Source organism: Oncorhynchus gorbuscha, linkage group LG02 (genome assembly GCF_021184085.1).
Source record: "Oncorhynchus gorbuscha isolate QuinsamMale2020 ecotype Even-year linkage group LG02, OgorEven_v1.0, whole genome shotgun sequence".
NCBI classification, from domain to species: Eukaryota; Metazoa; Chordata; class Actinopteri; order Salmoniformes; family Salmonidae; genus Oncorhynchus; species Oncorhynchus gorbuscha.
In genome coordinates, this window is record NC_060174.1 from 10,627,195 (window position 1) to 10,646,702 (window position 19,508).

Sequence of the window (19,508 nt, forward strand, 5' to 3'; positions counted from 1 at the left end):
AGCAGGCAACAGACAGTGACTACTCCAGGGCCCTCCAAGACATATACCAGGCAACAGACAGTAACTACTCCAGGGCCCTCCAAGACCTATAGCATGCAAAACAGACAGTGACTACTCCAGGGCCCTCCAAGACATACCAGGCAACAGACAGTAACTACTGAAGGGTTGTCTCACTCCAGTCCGGAAGAGCTGCTGGCTGTGCAGGCTTTCAATCCAGCTCTGTTGTACACCAGATTCAAGTATTCACTATTATGGTCTCCTCTCAGAACCATATTTATCTGAAACAGATGCTGTGGTGGGTACTTATATTTATTCTATTTCACACGTGTACAAGTGTGTTTTATAAACGTGTGAATTGGAAAGTGTTCTTTTTTGCATATCCCAACCCCCACTGAGACACCCTCTGAGAGTGGTGTTAATATAGGACTGAACCCTGGACTAAGTCCTGGAGAACCCTGGACCGGACCCTAGAGAACCCTGGACCAGACCCTAGAGAACCCTGGACCAGACCCTAGAGAACCCTGGACCAGGCCCTAGAGAACCCTGGACTAAGTCCTAGAGAACCCTGGACCGGATCCTAGAGAACCCTGGACCGGATCCTAGAGAACCCTGGACCAGACCCCAGAGGACCCTGGACTAGACCCTAGAGGACCCTGGACTAAGTCCTGGAGAATCCTGGACCAGACCCTAGAGGACCCTGGACTAAGTCCTGGAGAACCCTGGACCGGACCCTAGAGAACCCTGGACCAGACCCTAGAGAACCCTGGACCGGACCCTAGAGAACCCTGGACCAGACCCTAGAGGACCCTGGACTAAGTCCTGGAGAACCCTGAACCAGACCCTGGATGGTACCCACCACCACTCTGACCCTGGATGGTACCCACTACTGCAGTAATAAACATAGTGAATCCGGGCCGGGTATGGTTGACCTCGGGGTGGGTCGTGGTCCGCCACAAAGTCCCATGATGTAGAGCGCTGCCTGCCAGGGCTGATCAGCCACTTTCTGAGAGGAAAGATACAAAGAGGACAGTGAAGAAGAGGTAAGGAAGACACGAGGGAAGGTTAAAGACATATATATAGAGAATACAGGTGAGAGGGGGGAGGCCATGAGGGAAAGGTTAAAGACATGGGGAGAATACAGGTGAGAGGGGGGAGGCCATGAGGGAAAGGTTAAAGACATGGAGAGAATGAGCAAGCGTACAGGTTAGAGGAAGAGAGGGGAGGCACAGGGCCTGGGGGGGGGGGGTAATGGTGTGCAATAGAGAGCTGGTAAACGAGAGAGGGATTACCATCATTCACATGTTGCACTCGATCATTCCCTCTATTGTACAGGCAGACAATAAGGGCCAATCGGTGGAGGGCCATAAAAAGGATAGACGCACACAGACAGCCAACAACCCTGGACACAGACAGCCAACAACCCTGGACACAGATAGCCAACAACCCTGGACACAGACAGCAACCAACAGGTATCTATCTGCAAACTTTAAATTTACTTTATACCAAACCATATCTTTGGAGACACCCCAGGGTGTTGGGTCCTTTCCTGTTATTCAAGTTTATGAAGAATTAAAAATAAATAATTAAAACTTTTTTGGGGGGGGGGGGTATAAATGGGCCGATTTTCATTTGTTTTGGAGCTTTTGGTCTTCTGATGAATTGAGGCTGCTGCAGGAATTTAAACGGCAACTATGGAATATGCACCCTTTTCTCACTGTTGAGCTGCCCTGAACAGTACTGGGCTTGACATGGAGATTTCTTCACATTGCCCTTCCCAGCAGCTATTTTTTTTTATTTTTATTACCTTTATTTAACTAGGCAAGTCAGTTAAGAACAAATTCTTATTTTCAATGACTGCCTAGGAACAGTGGGTTAACTGCCTGTTCAGGGGCAGAACGACAGATTTGTACCGTGTCAGCTCGGGGATTTGAACCTTTCGGTTACTAGCCCAACGCTCTAACCACTAGGCTACCCTGCTATGGTGGATGCATAACTAGGCCAGCGCGGTATGGCACCCCATCATGCTGGTCACAGAGCAACATGCTGACAGATCTATTGCTTAGCATCAGAAGATTAGTTGTGAAGCGTTGGGGGGGGGGAATTACTTGGAAACAATGGATTGAATCAGCTTGTTCAGCATTCTCATTAACATGCCTTTAGCTGTGTTTGCTTTGGTATTTGGTTGCTCCTGATCAGATGGAAATGTGCATTCAAAAGGTTTTGAAATGAAATTACATTTTCAGAATGGATTAGAAATGTTTGTTTTGCTTTAACACTTAGAACGACTAGAAGTGCAGAGTGTGCTTATATTATGGTACGTGTCACCACCTTCACATGCCATAAAACTAGAGATGTGTCCACTATAAAGCGTTAAGGTTGACTTCCCAATAAAGGCCCCGCTTGAATACTTCAAAAATGCATCCTTCCTTCAGTCCTTCCTTTTAAACCTAATCACAGATCAGACTACACTGCGTTCCCTTATGAAAGTATGCCAGATTAGACCCAAGGACTGATGCATTTGAACAAATTGAGCTCATGGCTGAAACCGTTTACAATGCCACACACCGTTGCAGTGTCCACCCCGGCACAGTGTCCACCCCGGCACAGTGTCCACCCCGGCACAGTGTCCACCCCGGCACAGTGTCCACCCCGGCACGTGTCCACCCCGGCACGTGTCCACCCCGGCACGTGTCCACCCCGGCACAGTGTCCACCCCGGCATATGGGGAGGGTGAAGCAAAGGGCTGATGTCCTAGTGGGAACAATGTGCTGATCTGAGCTGTGTGGAAAGTTCATCACCATCACCTTGCCCTCAGAGCCGACAACAATAATAACCTGAAGTATCACCATAATTCTGTCATGCACATTTTAAAATGGACCTTCCTCCTTTACGTTTAGTTTGAACTTAGACTTGCTCGGGTTAGACTGCAACTGTTGAAGGGAGTTTGAAAAAAGTTTAGCATTTGACGATGGTTTGATGTATTTCAATGTCTCTGAACCCGTTATAAAAGGCAAAAAGGCCCAGGGTGTCTCTTCTCTATGTGATTATGAAACTTTCTGCCTGGTTTTCTCAGAGGGGGGAAATCTATCAATTCAACAGCAAGTCTCTTCTATCAAATGTATGTCATGAGTATGAAGCATGGTTCCCTCTGATCTATTTTAAAAACAGGCTGTAAAAAACTTAACACATGGTTCACTTTTTGAAAAGTAACTGAAATGTTTTCCTATACTTGGTGATGTACAGGATATAACAACATATGGTTAGTGATACATAGTGATTAACTGTCTTCCCCTCTCATTTTTCTACATCAAATAGTTGTGGTGCATTTAGGAGGACTGTGCTATCCCAGACTTCTCCTTGATGCTGTACACTTTAGCAGGAGGGGGTACACTCTGTGGGGTGGCCGCCCTCGTGCTCCTCATCGTGTCCACGGCAACCGACTTCTGGATGCAGTACCGCTACTCGGGAGCGTCGGCCAATCAGGGCCTCTGGAGGTTTTGCATCAATCACAAGTGCCACGCCCACACCATCACTGTGGGTGAGTACCGAGTAGTAGAGTGTACAATCTACCTTTTAACCTGGGTTTTAGGATCCACTTCGACCTTTAACCTGTATTTTAGCATCCGCTCTCTTAATTGGTCTTACTTTCATGAGTGTTATGAATGTCAGCTGACATTACATTTACATTACATTTACATTACATTTACATTACATTTAAGTCATTTAGCAGACGCTCTTATCCAGAGCGACTTACAAATTGGTGCATTCACCTTATGACATCCAGTGGAACAGCCACTTTACAATAGTGCATCTAAATATTTTAAGGGGGGGGGGTGAGAAGGATTACTTTATCCTATCCTAGGTATTCCTTAAAGAGGTGGGGTTTCAGGTGTCTCCGGAAGGTGGTGATTGACTCCGCTGTCCTGGCGTCGTGAGGGAGTTTGTTCCACCATTGGGGAGCCAGAGCAGCGAACAGTTTTGACTGGGCTGAGCGGGAACTGTACTTCCTCAGTGGTAGGGAGGCGAGCAGGCCAGAGGTGGATGAACGCAGTGCCCTTATTTGGGTGTAGGGCCTGATCAGAGCCTGGAGGTACTGAGGTGCCGTTCCCCTCACAGCTCCGTAGGCAAGCACCATGGTCTTGTAGCGGATGCGAGCTTCAACTGGAAGCCAGTGGAGAGAGCGGAGGAGCGGGGTGACGTGAGAGAACTTGGGAAGGTTGAACACTAGACGGGCTGCGGCGTTCTGGATGAGTTGTAGGGGTTTAATGGCACAGGCAGGGAGCCCAGCCAACAGCGAGTTGCAGTAATCCAGACGGGAGATGACAAGTGCCTGGATTAGGACCTGCACCGCTTCCTGTGTGAGGCAGGGTCGTACTCTGCGGATGTTGTAGAGCATGAACCTACAGGAACGGGCCACCGCCTTGATGTTAGTTGAGAACGACAGGGTGTTGTCCAGGATCACGCCAAGGTTCTTAGCGCTCTGGGAGGAGGACACAATGGAGTTGTCAACCGTGATGGCGAGATCATGGAACGGGCAGTCCTTCCCCGGGAGGAAGAGCAGCTCCGTCTTGCCGAAGTTCAGCTTGAGGTGGTGATCCGTCATCCACACTGATATGTCTGCCAGACATGCAGAGATGCGATTCGCCACCTGGTCATCAGAAGGGAGAAAGGAGAAGATTAATTGTGTGTCGTCTGCATAGCAATGATAGGAGAGACCATGTGAGGTTATGACAGAGCCAAGTGACTTGGTGTATAGCGAGAATAGGAGAGGGCCTAGAACAGAGCCCTGGGGGACACCAGTGGTGAGAGCGCGTGGTGAGGAGACAGATTCTCGCCACGCCACCTGGTAGGAGCGACCTGTCAGGTAGGACGCAATCCAAGCGTGGGCCGCGCCGGAGATGCCCAACTCGGAGAGGGTGGAGAGGAGGATCTGATGGTTCACAGTATCGAAGGCAGCCGATAGGTCTAGAAGGATGAGAGCAGAGGAGAGAGAGTTAGCTTTAGCGGTGCGGAGCGCCTCCGTGATACAGAGAAGAGCAGTCTCAGTTGAATGACTAGTCTTGAAACCTGACTGATTTGGATCAAGAAGGTCATTCTGAGAGAGATAGCGGGAGAGCTGACCAAGGACGGCACGTTCAAGAGTTTTGGAGAGAAAAGAAAGAAGGGATACTGGTCTGTAGTTGTTGACATCGGAGGGATCGAGTGTAGGTTTTTTCAGAAGGGGTGCAACTCTCGCTCTCTTGAAGACGGAAGGGATGTAGCCAGCGGTCAGGGATAAGTTGATGAGCGAGGTGAGGTAAGGGAGAAGGTCTGGAGAAGAGAGGAGGGGATAGGGTCGAGCGGGCAGGTTGTTGGGCGGCCGGCCGTCACAAGACGCGAGATTTCATCTGGAGAGAGAGGGGAGAAAGAGGTCAGAGCACAGGGTAGGTCAGTGTGAGCAGAACCAGCGGTGTCGTTTGACTTAGCAAACGAGGATCGGATGTCGTCGACCTTCTTTTCAAAATGGTTGACGAAGTCATCTGCAGAGAGGGGGGAGGGGGAGGAGGATTCAGGAGTGAGGAGAAGGTGGCAAAGAGCTTCCTAGGGTTAGAGGCAGATGCTTGGAATTTAGAGTGGTAGAAAGTGGCTTTAGCAGCAGAGACAGAGGAGGAAAATGTAGAGAGGAGGGAGTGAAAGGATGCCAGGTCCGCAGGGAGGCGAGTTTTCCTCCATTTCCGCTCGGCTGCCCGGAGCCCTGTTCTGTGAGCTCGCAATGAGTCGTCAAGCCACGGAGCGGGAGGGGAGGACCGAGCCGGCCTGGAAGATAGGGGACATAGAGAGTCAAAGGATGCAGAAAGGGAGGAGAGGAGGGTTGAGGAGGCAGAATCAGGAGATAGGTTGGAGAAGGTTTGAGCAGAGGGAAGAGATGATAGGATGGAAGAGGAGAGAGTAGCGGGGGAGAGAGAGCGAAGGTTGGGACGGCGCGATACCATCCGAGTAGGGGCAGTGTGGGAAGTGTTGGATGAGAGCGAGAGGGAAAAGGATACAAGGTAGTGGTCGGAGACTTGGAGGGGAGTTGCAATGAGGTTTGACATGATTACCAGTTTTTGGTAAACACAGACCTGCCAACTATTTAGAAATGTATGAGTCACACAACTCCAATACACATGTAGGTCATACATACTGACAGATTAATAAATTATAGCTACACAGAGGAAAGAGATTACTTACCAATGTTAATATACTTATATGACGGTGTCCTCTCTGCACAGCCTTCTGGGATGCGACAAGGGCCTTCATGCTGCTGTCTGTGCTGAGCTGCTTTGCTGGCGTATTGCTGGGCCTGAGTGCCTTCGGCAACGGCACCAAGAGCAGGAGGGTTCGGACTGGGGGCTTCGCTCTGCTCCTGTCAGGTAAACACCCGATTTGAAAAGACAGGAAAGTTAAAAGCATTTAAGACCTACAGGGGCTTTACTTTGACCTGTCCAGTTCCTTCTGGGAGAGGTGGATGAGAGGAGAGGGAGAGATGGGTTGGAGGAGAGGGAGAGATGGGTTGGAGGAGAGGGAGAGATGGGTTGGAGGAGAGGGAGAGATGGGTTGGAGGAGAGGGAGAGATGGGTTGGAGGAGAGGGAGAGATGGGGTGGAGGAGAGGGAGAGATGGGGTGGAGGAGAGGGAGAGATGGGGTGGAGGAGATGAAAGGAGATTATGAAAGTAGGAAGTATGGGATAGTGGAGCAGTGTATAATTATTTTTAGTACGTTATTTAGATTTGTTTATAGATTTGAATATCACCATTCTTCAAAAGGTGTTTCTGCTTTGGCCACAACAGCTGTTTCTCTTCCTCCACCACTCTGTTTCATCCCTCAGGTTTCCTGGCTCTGTTAGCTCTGGCCATCTACACTGGCGTGACGGTCAACTTCTTTGGCAAGCGCTTCCTTGATTGGCGCTTCTCCTGGTCCTACATCGTAGCTTGGGTGGCCATCATCTTATCTTTCGCTGCTGGTAACCTCTAATAAACCCATCAGGCCTTTAATGTGTTTTAGATAGTATGTATGGTACACAAGCTATATTGCTATGTTGTGTAGTCTGTAGTGAGGTTAGAGTCCTCTGCAATCGATCTTCGATTAGCAATGCTCACACTCCAACAGATACGTGGTTAGGATGGATCTGCCAGCAACACAGTGCAGGTGCTGTAGATTGTGTCAATGTCACATGGGCTTTTTCAGGCCATCCAAATTCAGACTTGCCAGAAGGCTTAGTCCCTCTAAGTACAGGGTCTTGGCATATTGTCAATGTCAGGCAGTGACCCTTTCCTTGTTGCTTGTTCTTTCAGGTGGGTTTCACCTCTGTGCCTATCAGAAGAACATTGCCGAACCGCCTCCTACCAATGTTCAAGAAAGCTAAATGGGAAGTAATCGTTTACCTGCACACTAAAGAAACGGCTACCAACCGCTCGTCTTTACTATTGTCACTGATGGCGATGTGACAGCAGCTGTGGAAACAACATGTCTGGCAAAATCTGCTGAACAGAATAAATAGGACTGTTTGACTCCAGCTTGGTCTCTAGTTCACTGCTCAGTCTTTTAATCTGTTTTCTGGTGAAGCTATGTACGGAATGTTATAATTGTTTAAACAAATGCTAATTGACCACCTTCCAGGTCACTGAATCACACCCTAAAGCAGGGTTAGGGTTGTGCTTCCACATCCATCCCTACTCACCTCTGGATGGCACTTTAGTTGTGTAAAGGCAACAGAGTAGAGCGATAGAGGGCCAAACCACAACAGGAGCCTTAAAAATACTGTAGGCTACATTTGCAGGCCAGAAAATATCCCTACATTAACATATGCATGTAACTGGGCAGCAGGTAGACTAGCGGTTCAGAGCGTTCAGACAGTAGCCCGAAAGATCACTGGTTTGAACCCCCGAGCAGACTAAATTAAAAATTTGTCCCTTGAGCAATATACACTTAAACCCTAATTGCTCCTGTAAGTTTCTCTGGATAAGAGTGTTTGCTAAATGACAGAAACATTCTAAATGTCACTTTTACAGGTACAGTGGCAAGAAAAAGTATGTGAACCCTTCAGAAATACCTGGATTTCTGCATAAATTGGTCATAAAATTTGATCTGGGGGCAGGGTAGCCTAGTGGTTAGAGCGTTGGACTAGTAATCGGAAGGTTGCAAGTTCAAACCCCCGAGCTGACAAGGTACAAATCTGTCGTTCTGCCCCTGAACAGGCAGTTAACCCACTGTTCCTAGGCAGTCATTGAAAATAAGAATTTGTTCTTAACTGACTTGCCTAGTTAAAGGTAAAAAAAAATGTAAAAATCTAATCTTCATCTAGGTCACAACAATATACAAACAAGTCTGCTTAAACTAAACACACAAACAATATGTTTTCATGTCTTTATTGAACACCCTGTGTAAACATTCAGTGCAGGGTGGGGAAAGTATGTGAACCCTTGGATTTAATTAACTGGTTGACCCTCCTTTGGCAGCAATAACCTCAACCAAACGTTTTCTGTAGTTGCGGATCAGACCTGCACAACGGTCAGGAGGAATTTTTGACCATTCCTCTTTACAAAACTGTTTCAGTTCAGCAATATTATGTGTCTGGTGTGAACTTCTCTCTTGAGATCATGTCACAGCATCTGAATTGGGTTGAGGTCAGGACTGACTGGGCCACATTTTCTTCTGTTGAAGCCATTCTGTTGATTTACTCTTGTTTTGAGTCTTTGTCCTGTTGCGCTTCAATTGGCAGACAGGCAAATATTCTCCTGCAAAATGTCTTGATAAAAATCCAAATAAAATTGTCACATACACGGTTAGCAGATGTTAATGCGAGTGTAGCGAAATGCTTGTGCTTCTAGTTCCAACAATGCAGTAATAACCAACGAGTAATCTAGCTAACAATTCCAAAACTACTACCTTATACACAAGTGTAAAGGGATAAAGAATATGTACATAAAGATACATGAATGAGTGATGGTACAGAGCAGCATAGGCAAGATGCAGTAGATGGTATCGGGTACAGTATATACATATACATATACATATGAGATAAATAATGTAGGGTATGTAAACATTAAGTAGCATTGTTTAAAGTGGCTAGTGATATTTTACATCAATTCCCATTATTAAAGTGGCTGGAGTTGAGTCAGTGTGTTGGCAGCAGCCACTCAATGTTAGTGGTGGCTGTTTAACAGTCTGATGGCCTTGAGATTGAAAAACAGCTTCTGTCGCTCAGTCCCAGCTTTGATGCACCTGTACTGACCTCGCCTTCTGGATGATAGCGGGGTGAACAGGCAGTGGCTTGGGTGGTTGTTGTCCTTGATCTTTATGGCCTTCCTGTGACATTGGGTGGTGTAGGTGTCCTGGAGGGCAGGTAGTTTGCCCCCGGTGATGCGTTGTGCAGACCTCACTACCCTCTGGAGAGCCTTGCGGTTGTGGGCGGAGAAGTTGCCGTACCAGGCGGTGATACAGCCCGACAGGATGCTCTCGATTGTGCATCTGTAGAAGTTGAGTGCTTTTGGTGACAAGCCAAATTACTTCAGCCTCCTGAGGTTGAAGAGGCGTAATTCCGAAAGGGTTAATACTTTCTTGCCACTAAACAAAAAGGATATACAGTACTTCTTGCAACAGAGGATTTATTTTTGAACAATACCAAAGCAAAATCTCACAGAGACTTTGATTTACATAGAATGCAAATAAATACAAGAATCAAATAGAATAAAAAGGACAATTATTTACAACACTTCAATAATGCAAAAGCACACATACATTTGAGATTCTTGCATTGTTGCCATTTGAAGACATACTACAGGTGCTGTCCACTGGTGGGGAAGGACTGTGACTGACTGTATTGCTTTGTCATGTGGGCATACATCTTTCAGCCCAACATCTGACTACAACTACCCAACAGTAAATACAGGATATAAGATGTCACTTCAACGTTCTTCATGTCCCGTTAACACAGAGTACCCAGTATTGAGCTCGTCAGGCAGATAGATGTTAGATTGTCGATATGTTTCAATTTGTCGGTCGGGAAAAAAACTAGTTAAAACAAAAGTCAGATATATTGCAACAGTACAATGTGGATTGAGAATTCTCTCTGTGGTGGACAAGGACAAACGCCATGCGCGTGATAACCCCCAACCCCGAGTGGTGCCGTGACCCTGAAACTGGCAGGTTGCACCCCTGAGAAGAACACAAGGTCTTTGCACCATCAAATGACTAAACTAAAGAATGAAAACACCTGCTTCCCCACCACCTCATTCAAATTTGATGTCTTTGGATTTGGGCAGGTTCAGCTACTTTTAAAGCACCCTCGCTTGCTCACCAGAGCCATTATTTTGGCCTCTATTTTTTTAAACAAACAATTCTCACCACAACAGACTCCATTTAAAAAACACCCACAGGTTGCTAATCCCCCCCCATGGATAATCTTTATTGCATATTGAAATACATTTTCTGGACCACCTATTTTTTTGCTTTGTTTAAAATTAGGACCTCACTAACAACGTCACCTGATAGTTAAACCTTTAGGGTTGTTCTCTCAAATGAGTGTGCATAATATGTCAGTCAAGTGTCCGATGTTCCAGACACGTGTGATAACATACAATACAGTATGTTGCCTCTTGAACAGTCCCGAAACATCTGAATCAGTGTTTGTTCTCAACAGGCCTGTCAACGACTAGAGGTTTGATTCTTTGCTTTTCACATGCCAGTTCCTTCTAAAACAGTACACAAGTCATCAACAGATATATTAAAATCTGAACAAGACAATAGTATTTGTTTGGAATATCCAAAACTACTTTGATGTAGTAGAGGAGGAAAAAATGGACGTAGTAGAAAATGTAACCTCTACAAAAGAGACGACATTCAACCTGATCGTACTCTTTGGCACGTTGAAGATGCATACATCCCGTGAGAATCAAGGGAGTAGCCTCCAAAGCATTGATCATTAAAACAGGTTTAAATCATGCCAATGGCAGGATTAATACTGCTGATATTAAAGAGAGGAGAGGAAGAGACTGTTAGGAGAGGAAATCAAAATGGCTGCTCTGCTAGCTGATCCGTGTAAGAGAAGATATTCATTGTTATCATTATGGCCGATTACCAGAAGAAGCCGTCAAGAGTACCCGCAGATGACTTAGTAGTGAAAGATTAAATACAGATCGCCTTGTGATACCATAGTAGGAGATAAGAGTCAGTCATCTCTGTGCACTCTGCATCTTGGGCCTTGCATCTTAAGCTAGGTGTTAAAAAAGCAAACCCAGGACTAGGCTGGAATCAAGTAGTCTGCACAGACCACATGCTCTTGAAGAGAATATGTCAAATGGAAACGAGCACACATTCCAGAGTTTTGAGAAATTGCTTCTTGTCAATCTGATCTGAGAGCAGATTGAGTTGACTATCGCCTCCCCTCTTCAGTTGGTGCTCAGTGTGAGCCAGTTGGCTTTGTTTTCAAGTCAGACACACAGCAGGTCATTTGTGTGTGTATCCCGTGTTGGCTTGGCTCCGCTTGCTGCGAGTCGTGGCTGGCCTGGGTCTAGCGCTCTTAAATATAGCCCTTTTGAGATACCCATTGGTCTCTGAAATCATGCAGGGAGGTGACGGGCCATCACTAGAACACCATCAAAATGTCTCCTACTTCTAGGAAGAGGAAAGTATATCTTCAACACGAGAGCTCCAGTTCTCTATTTTAGAGCTTCAACTGACACCATATTGTCACATCCTCCACTCATATGTCACCCAACATCTCCTCTGTCCAATCAGGGTTATGTGTCTTTATACCTAAGAAAGTGAAAGAAAGCAGTAGAGTATAATTATTTTTAAAATAAAAGGCCTGAACACACCTCTTTGCGATACAAAAGGATTTAGCCTTGCATCAGCTGAGCTGCATCTCTTACGGGAATTTGAAAGTCAGAACTCTGAAAAAGGGGAGGGAGAGGCAACTTGCACAACCACAAAGGGCAGATAAGATATCTTAGGTCATCAGAAGTCTCAGTTAATGATTGTCTGAAATCACACCTGTGTATAACTACAGCACAGATATACAGCATATGTCTCTCAGAGAGATCTTGGACCAATCTGCTTGAGCCAACTGACCAGGTCCTACAACTGTAAAGCCATCAATGATAGTTGCCCATCAGAATCTGGAGCCAGGCAATGAAAATAGTCATTCTTACGTTCATATATAAAAGGGCCAGTTTAAATTAACGAAATGACATGGCTGCGACATGTTATGTGGAGGTCATGGTATGGTTGGGTGGGGGTCGTCTTACCCACTCTGTGAGGAGAATTCAGGGAGGGCGCCTAGAGAGGTCAGCTGTTCCTCCAGAGCCACGATGCGGAGGCCGATGTACCCCGACGATAGCAGCAGCAGTACCACCCTAAAAACACAATGTTAAGTCAAACTCCCCATACACTCTCATGCAGCTTCATTTTACATCATTCAAAGTAGATATAGGTCATGCAAAATTAGTTTCCTCCAAATCTATTGTCATCGTGTGGTAGAGCATGGAGAAGAATGGGAGAAACTCCCCAAATACAGGTGTGCCAAACTTGTAGCATCATACCCAAGGAGACTCGAGGCTGTAATCACTGCCAAATGTGCTTCAACAAAGTACTGAGTAAAGGGTCTGAATACTTAAGTAAATGTGATGTTTTATAAATTAGCAAAAAAAATAACCTGTTTTTTCTTGTCCTTTTGGGGTATTGTGTGTAGATTGATGTGAAAAAAACAATTGAAATCAATTTTAGAATAAGGTTGTAACGTAACAAAATGTGGAAAAGGGGAATGGGTCTGAATACTTTCCGAAGGTACTAGTCTTCAAAGAGCACATTCCAATGCTTAACCGTAGTCTCACACAGCAGGTAGTAGTACTATATCTAGATATGGCGCTGCTGGACCTTGTCACTCACAGGTCAGAACTGTTGCTGCAATATGGCACTTTTTTGGGGGCGCCCTGACAATTCAAAGAAATGTGAGTTATAGATTTGTCACTCGTTGAAAGCCAGTCTAAGAAGCTGTAGATCTGTTCTATGTGCGCCATTTCTATGCTTCCCGTTCTTCTGCCTCTTCCTTTCGGTTTTGTACAGCTAAAAATACAATATTTTGGGTTATGGAAAATGAAAATATTTTTCCATAACCCATTTAGAAATATTTTTCCATAATATTTAGATGGTACAATGGTTCTCGATACTTGCTTGATTTGTCAAACTATTAGAATCTTAGCAATCAGGAAACGGCAGCGCAATTTCTGCGTAGTGCGTCTTTCACCAGTCGCATAGCTTTAGCTAATCTTGTTTTATCACGTGCGACTAAGCACACGTATGCAAATGCTGTTAGGAACACATTGGTTACCATGCCTGCAGAGTATACGCCTGGAAACGTGTTGGTTACCATGCCTGCAGAGTATACGCCTGGAAACGTGTTGGTTACCATGCCTACAGAGTATACGCCTGGAAACGGGGGGGGTTTAAATGAAATGAGATTGAAAGACCAAAAGTCTCATTCTCACTCACTCACTCACTCACTCACTCACTCACTCACTCACTCACTCACTCACTCACTCACTCACTCACTCACTCACTCACTCACTCACTCACTCACTCACCACTCACTCACTCACTCACTCACTCACTCACTCACCACCAACCAACCACAACTGCAGTCTCGACCTCTGAATGTTCGGCTACGAAAAGCCAACTGACATCTACTCCTGAGTTGCTGACCTATTATTTGACCCTGCTGGTCATCTAAGAAGAACGTTTGAACTACAGTACTTGAAGAACCATCTGGCCTTAATGGCCATGTACGATTATATTCTCCACCAGCACAGACAGAAGAGGACTAGCCACCCCTCAGAGCCTGGTTCCTCTCTAGGTTTCTTCCTAGGTTCCTGTTTTTCTAGAGAGTTTTTCGTAGCCACCGTGCTTCTAAATCTGCATTGCATGCTATTTGAGGTTTTAAGCTGGGTGTCAGTATAAGCATTTTGTGACATCTGCTGATGTAAAAAGGGCTTTATAAATAAATTGTACTGATTGATTGTATGAAATGGAGTAGCATATATCATCATGCAAAATGAACATTGTGCACTGTCTCCATGGAGTATAGCACTGCAGCCTTAGGCAGTGTATATTTACGTGGTGCATACGTGGTGCGCCCCCCCCGCGATATGCAACTGTTCAGGGAAGTCAGGAACCAATACACGCAGTCAGTCAGGAAAGCTAAGGCCAGCTTCTTCAGGCAGAAGTTTGCATCCTGTAGCTCCAACTCCAAAAAGTTATGGGACACTGTGAAGTCCATGGAGAACGAGAGCACCTCCTCCCAGCTGCCCACTGCACTGAGGCTAGGTAACACGGTCACCACCGATAAATCCATGATTATCGAAAACTTCAACAAGCATTTCTCAACGGCTGGCCATGCCTTCCGCCTGGCTACTCCTACCTCGGCCAACAGCTCCACCCCCCCCGCAGCTCCTCGCCCAAGCCTCTCCAGGTTCTCCTTTACCCAAGTCCAGATAGCAGATGTTCTGAAAGAGCTGCAAAACCTGGACCCGTATAAATCAGCTGGGCTTGCCAATCTGGAGCCTTTATTTCTGAAACTATCCACCGCCATTGTCGCAACCCCTATTACCAGCCTGTTCAACCCCTCTTTCATATCGTCGGAGATCCCCAAGGATTGGAAAGCTGCCGCAGTCATCCCCCTCTTCAAAGGGGGAGACACCCTGGACCCAAACTGTTACAGACCTATATCCATTCTGCCCTGCCTATCTAAGGTCTTCGAAAGCCAAGTCAACAAACAGGTCACTGACCATCTCGAATCCTACCGTACCTTCTCCGCTGTGCAATCTGGTTTCAAGTTACTAAACGATATCATAACCGCCATTGATAAAAGACAGTACTGTGCAGCCGTCTTCATCGACCTTGCCAAGGCTTTCGACTCTGTCAATCACCATATTCTTATCGGCAGACTCAGTAGCCTCGGTTTTTCGGATGACTGCCTTGCCTGGTTCACCAATTACTTTGCAGATAGAGTTCAGTGTGTCAAATCGGAGGGCATCCTGTCCGGTCCTCTGGCAGTCTCTATGGGGGTGCCACAGGGTTCAATTCTCGGGCCGACTCTTTTCTCTGTATATATCAATGATGTTGCTCTTGCTGCGGGCGATTCCCTGATCCACCTTACCCTAGTAAAACTGACTATCCTACCGATCCTCGACTTCGGCGATGTCATCTACAAAATTGCTTCCAACACTCTACTCAGCAAACTGGATGCAGTTTATCACAGTGCCATCCGTTTTGTCACTAAAGCACCTTATACTACCCACCACTGCGACTTGTATGCTCTAGTCGGCTGGCCCTCGCTACATATTTGTCGCCAGACCCACTGGCTCCAGGTCATCTACAAGGCCATGCTAGGTAAAGCTCCGCCTTATCTCAGTTCACTGGTCACGATGGCAACACCCATCCGCAGCACGCGCTCCAGCAGGTGTATCTCACTGATCATCCCTAAAGCCAACACCTCATTCGGCCGCCTTTCGTTCCAGTACTCTGCTGCCTGTGACTGGAACAAATTGCAAAAATCGCTGAAGTTGGAGACTTTTATCTCCCTCACCAACTTCAAACATCAGCTATCTGAGCAGCTAACCGATCGCTGCAACATCAAGGCGGTGGCCCGTTCCTGTAGGTTCATGCTCTACAACATCCGCAGAGTACGACCCTGCCTCACACAGGAAGCGGCGCAGGTCCTAATCCAGGCACTTGTCATCTCCCGTCTGGATTACTGCAACTCGCTGTTGGCTGGGCTCCCTGCCTGTGCTATTAAACCCCTTCAACTCATCCAGAACGCCGCAGCCCGTCTGGTGTTCAACCTTCCCAAGTTCTCTCACGTCACCCCGCTCCTCCGTTCTCTCCACTGGCTTCCAGTTGAAGCTCGCATCCGCTACAAGACCATGGTGCTTGCCTACGGAGCTGTGAGGGGAACGGCACCTCAGTACCTCCAGGCTCTGATCAGGCCCTACACCCAAACAAGGGCACTGCGTTCATCCACCTCTGGCCTGCTCGCCTCCCTACCACTGAGGAAGTACAGCTCCCGCTCAGCCCAGTCAAAACTGTTCGCTGCCCTGGCCCCCCAATGGTGGAACAAACTCCCTCACGACGCCAGGACAGCGGAGTCAATCACCACCTTCCGGAGACACCTGAAACCCCACCTCTTTAAGGAATACCTAGGATAGGATAAGTAATCCCTCTCACCCCCCCCCCTAAGTTTTAGATGCACTATTGTTAAGTGACTGTCCCACTGGATGTCATAAGGTGAATGCACCAAATTGTAAGTCGCTCTGGATAAGAGCGTCTGCTAAATGACTTAAATGTAATGTAATGTAAATGAAACGTTCTGTGAAGACGAGACCCTAAAGCTTATACACTCACGAATGCCATCAAACTGAGCAAACACAGAATAGGCTGCGTGGTTCGTAAATAAAGATTATTGAAGGATGAGTGTTGAAAGAGATTGATCTCACATCTCAAAATAGGGCTATTTAATGTTAGATCCCTCAATTCCAAGGCAATTATAGTCAATGAACTAATCACTGATCATAATCTTGATGTGATTGGCCTGACTGAAACATGGCTTAAGCCTGATGAATTTACTGTGTTAAACGAGGCCTCACCTCCTGGTTACACTAGTGACCATATCCCCCACGCATCCCGCAAAGGTCGGAGGTGTTGCTAACATTTAAAAATAGCAACAACATTTTTAAAAAATTTTTAAAGACTGCTTTTTCATCTTTTGAGCTTCTCGTCATGAAATCTATGCAGCCTCTAACCCTCTGCCCCTAACCCTATTACAGGGGCTGAGTCACTGACTTACTGGTGCTCTTCCATGCCGTCACTAGGAGGGGTGCGTCACTTGAGTGGGTTGAGTCACTGACGTGATCTTCCCGTCTGTGCTGGCGCCCCCCCTTGGGTTGTGCCGTGGCGGAGATCTTTGTGGGCTATACTCGGCCTTGTCTCAGGATAGATAGTTGGTGGTTGAAGATATCCCTCTAGTGGTGTGGGGGCTGTGTTTTGGCAAAGTGGGTGGGGTTATATCCTGCCTGTTTGGCTCTGTCTAGGGGTATCGTCGGACGGGGCCACAGTGTCTCCCGCCCTCTCATGTCTCAGCCTCCAGTATTTATGTATAGTGTGCATGTGTCGTGGGGGGGCTATGGTCAGTCTTATATCTGGAGTATTCCCCCTCTCCCCTGAGTCCTAGGACTACCTGGTCTAATGACTCCTTGCTGTCCCCAGTCCATCTGGTCGTGCTTTGTGACATCAGCTGACGTAAGAAGGGCTTTATAAATACATTTTGATTGAGACGTTAGAGGTCACTTACAGCAGGTTAAAGGTTATTTAGAGGTCACTTACAGTATCAGGTAGATGAAGAGAAGAGTGTTGAGGCTGCTGGCGTCTCTCTGGATGAGAAGGGAGCAGGCTTTCTGTGTCACACTCCACACCCATGAGCCACCTGACCCGGAAGAGATGGAACGACACTTGGTTAACATAGGTCATCTCCCGCCTGAACGGCTTTTATTTAAAAATCGCCAAATAAAATGAAATCCACGTCAGCACACACAACGGGCTTGTCAGTGGCTCGCTGCATAAAAGTTTTTGTACAGTCACGTGCATTTCTGTAAGAAAAGGAGCCAGCCGGAAACATAGACCTACGTTGCGTGTGGTCCTCTGAGGAGCTCTCTCTCTGCTGTGCGTTTATGCTCCTAGGGGTAGAGTTGCTCCCTTGAGGCACTAGGTCAGAGAAGAACAAAAGGGGGTGGGGCATACACGTTAGTCCATCTCTGAAAACATGACCTTGGACTTCGCATATAGGGAGGTCAGGTACATAAATAAACAGATAACACTGACTTGTAGCCAACTGTAAACTTTATTAGTCTACACATTAGGACCTATAGGAGAGGGTGAACATTGCTTAATATGAAACCTAGTCCTAGACTGAGAAACAGGCCATTACTGGCCGGAGGGGTATCCTACGAAGCAAGCTACATCTACTCAGAGTTTTCTGAAGCTAACTAGCTTCAGTTAGCTTCACATTCCAACTCCGGCGTCATCCCTACTCGGACGGTGGATATTGCTCATCCTACATTAAAATCTACCAGGCTGTAACTTTGCACGTGGCTAGTCAAACACAGAACTCTTCATTGAAACAATGCTGGACCATCAATCCATGGGAGAACAATTTTCCATTGTTGCCAAAATCAAAACGAAAGAAAATATATCTTGCAAATTCAGCAGGCTATGGTGTGAAATAGGCTTTATTTGATTATTTATGGTTAATACAGCCTTGGCAATGCACAACCACATTCACCCCCCACAACTCCTATCAATAGAATAATTGTATTAAGTCATACAAAATTGGGGAGGGAATCTGATTTCATTGGTCCTCCATTCACAGCTCAGACACTTCCTTCAGGATAAATGGAATTAGCAGGTTAGTGTTGAGGGATGTTGCCATAGACATGTACCTGGTTAAAACGTGACCCACTTCGTATTACTGGTTATCCCGACTTGAACTCAGAGTTGACCAAAGTTACCTCGCCAACTCCTCAAACCTGCTTCATAAAATACCACTCTGGTAATTCCAGTTAGGCTTACTCACCTTTGTTTGGTCTGGGTGGGGGAGTGTCGAGGAAGAGCTTCGGGTCGGACCCGTCCGGCTGGTCAAAACCGTCCTCTAGACTGGACTGACTGGAGTTCTGTGAGAGAGGTCCATTGAGAGAGACAGGGAGTTAAAACCAGCTTCCAAATAGAGGCCAAAAGATCTACAGTGGAATGAGGAAGTATCAGCAGGCTACAAAGGGCTGTCGTAGTCTGTCGTAGCATCTGCAGTACTGTCGCTCAGGGAAATCCATTAGGCCGACTTTAAAACTTTATAAAATGACATCTTTATGAATTTGAAGGTTATCACTTACCACCAGCTTGTCCTGATCAAAACTATTCTCTGCAGAAGAGAATAGAGGGCTGCTGTTGGCACTTTCATCCTTCAGTTGAGGACACACGGACCGCAGGAGCTTGTAACACGCCTCTCGGTTCCGCAGAGACACAAACAGGTACTGAAACACACACGAGAGACATTTAGCCTGGATGCCCTGGAACAGGCGAGGCTGCAACCGTTCACCTTCAAAATGTACCTTGTTAAATAAGCCAGTCATTAAATCAGATTCATATCTTACATGTCATCCATCAGAGGTCAATGTGTGGCACGTGACTTGTCTGATGACTTAGATGGCCCTCTATTAAATATTGATATTTAAACCACCAGTATATATCTAATCATCTGATTAAGGTGGCAGACGAATGGTGGACAACGCACTGTGCCAATGGGACAACTGAGAAAGTGACCCCTAACCTTTTCTCCCTCGGTGGTGCGGATAGACAGGGCATTGGGCACCAGCAAGGCAGTGTTCTGTTTCTTCACAATTTGCACGCTGGTCACAGGGATCACTAACTGTAGAAACAGATAAAAG

The 19,508-nt window shown here is 46.6% G+C and overlaps 2 protein-coding genes across 4 annotated transcripts in view; one reads left to right on the forward strand and one right to left on the reverse strand.

Annotated features, from left to right (window-relative positions):
* Window positions 1-1,313: 1,313 nt before the first annotated feature.
* On the forward strand, window positions 1,314-7,534 carry lim2.2 (lens intrinsic membrane protein 2.2). Its single transcript, XM_046301013.1, has 5 exons — window positions 1,314-1,469; window positions 3,316-3,538; window positions 6,252-6,392; window positions 6,848-6,982; window positions 7,314-7,534. Exons 2-5 carry the CDS (start codon window positions 3,361-3,363, stop codon window positions 7,382-7,384), a joined length of 525 nt encoding a protein of 174 aa, XP_046156969.1. The 5' UTR covers window positions 1,314-1,469; window positions 3,316-3,360; the 3' UTR covers window positions 7,385-7,534.
* A 2,075-nt stretch (window positions 7,535-9,609) lies between these two features.
* Window positions 9,610-19,508, reverse strand: part of LOC123997053 (GRAM domain-containing protein 2B-like) — a 33,332-nt gene continuing 23,433 nt past the window's right edge. For all 3 annotated transcript variants that reach the window (XM_046301026.1, XM_046301032.1, XM_046301038.1), the window contains exons 6-12: window positions 19,391-19,489; window positions 18,954-19,094; window positions 18,641-18,737; window positions 17,695-17,772; window positions 17,395-17,494; window positions 12,267-12,374; window positions 9,610-11,775 (exon numbers count right to left, since the gene is read on the reverse strand). In XM_046301026.1, the coding sequence (XP_046156982.1) occupies window positions 11,760-11,775; window positions 12,267-12,374; window positions 17,395-17,494; window positions 17,695-17,772; window positions 18,641-18,737; window positions 18,954-19,094; window positions 19,391-19,489 (639 nt within the window). In that variant the 3' untranslated portion in view covers window positions 9,610-11,759. The remainder of the gene's footprint in view (window positions 11,776-12,266; window positions 12,375-17,394; window positions 17,495-17,694; window positions 17,773-18,640; window positions 18,738-18,953; window positions 19,095-19,390; window positions 19,490-19,508) is intronic.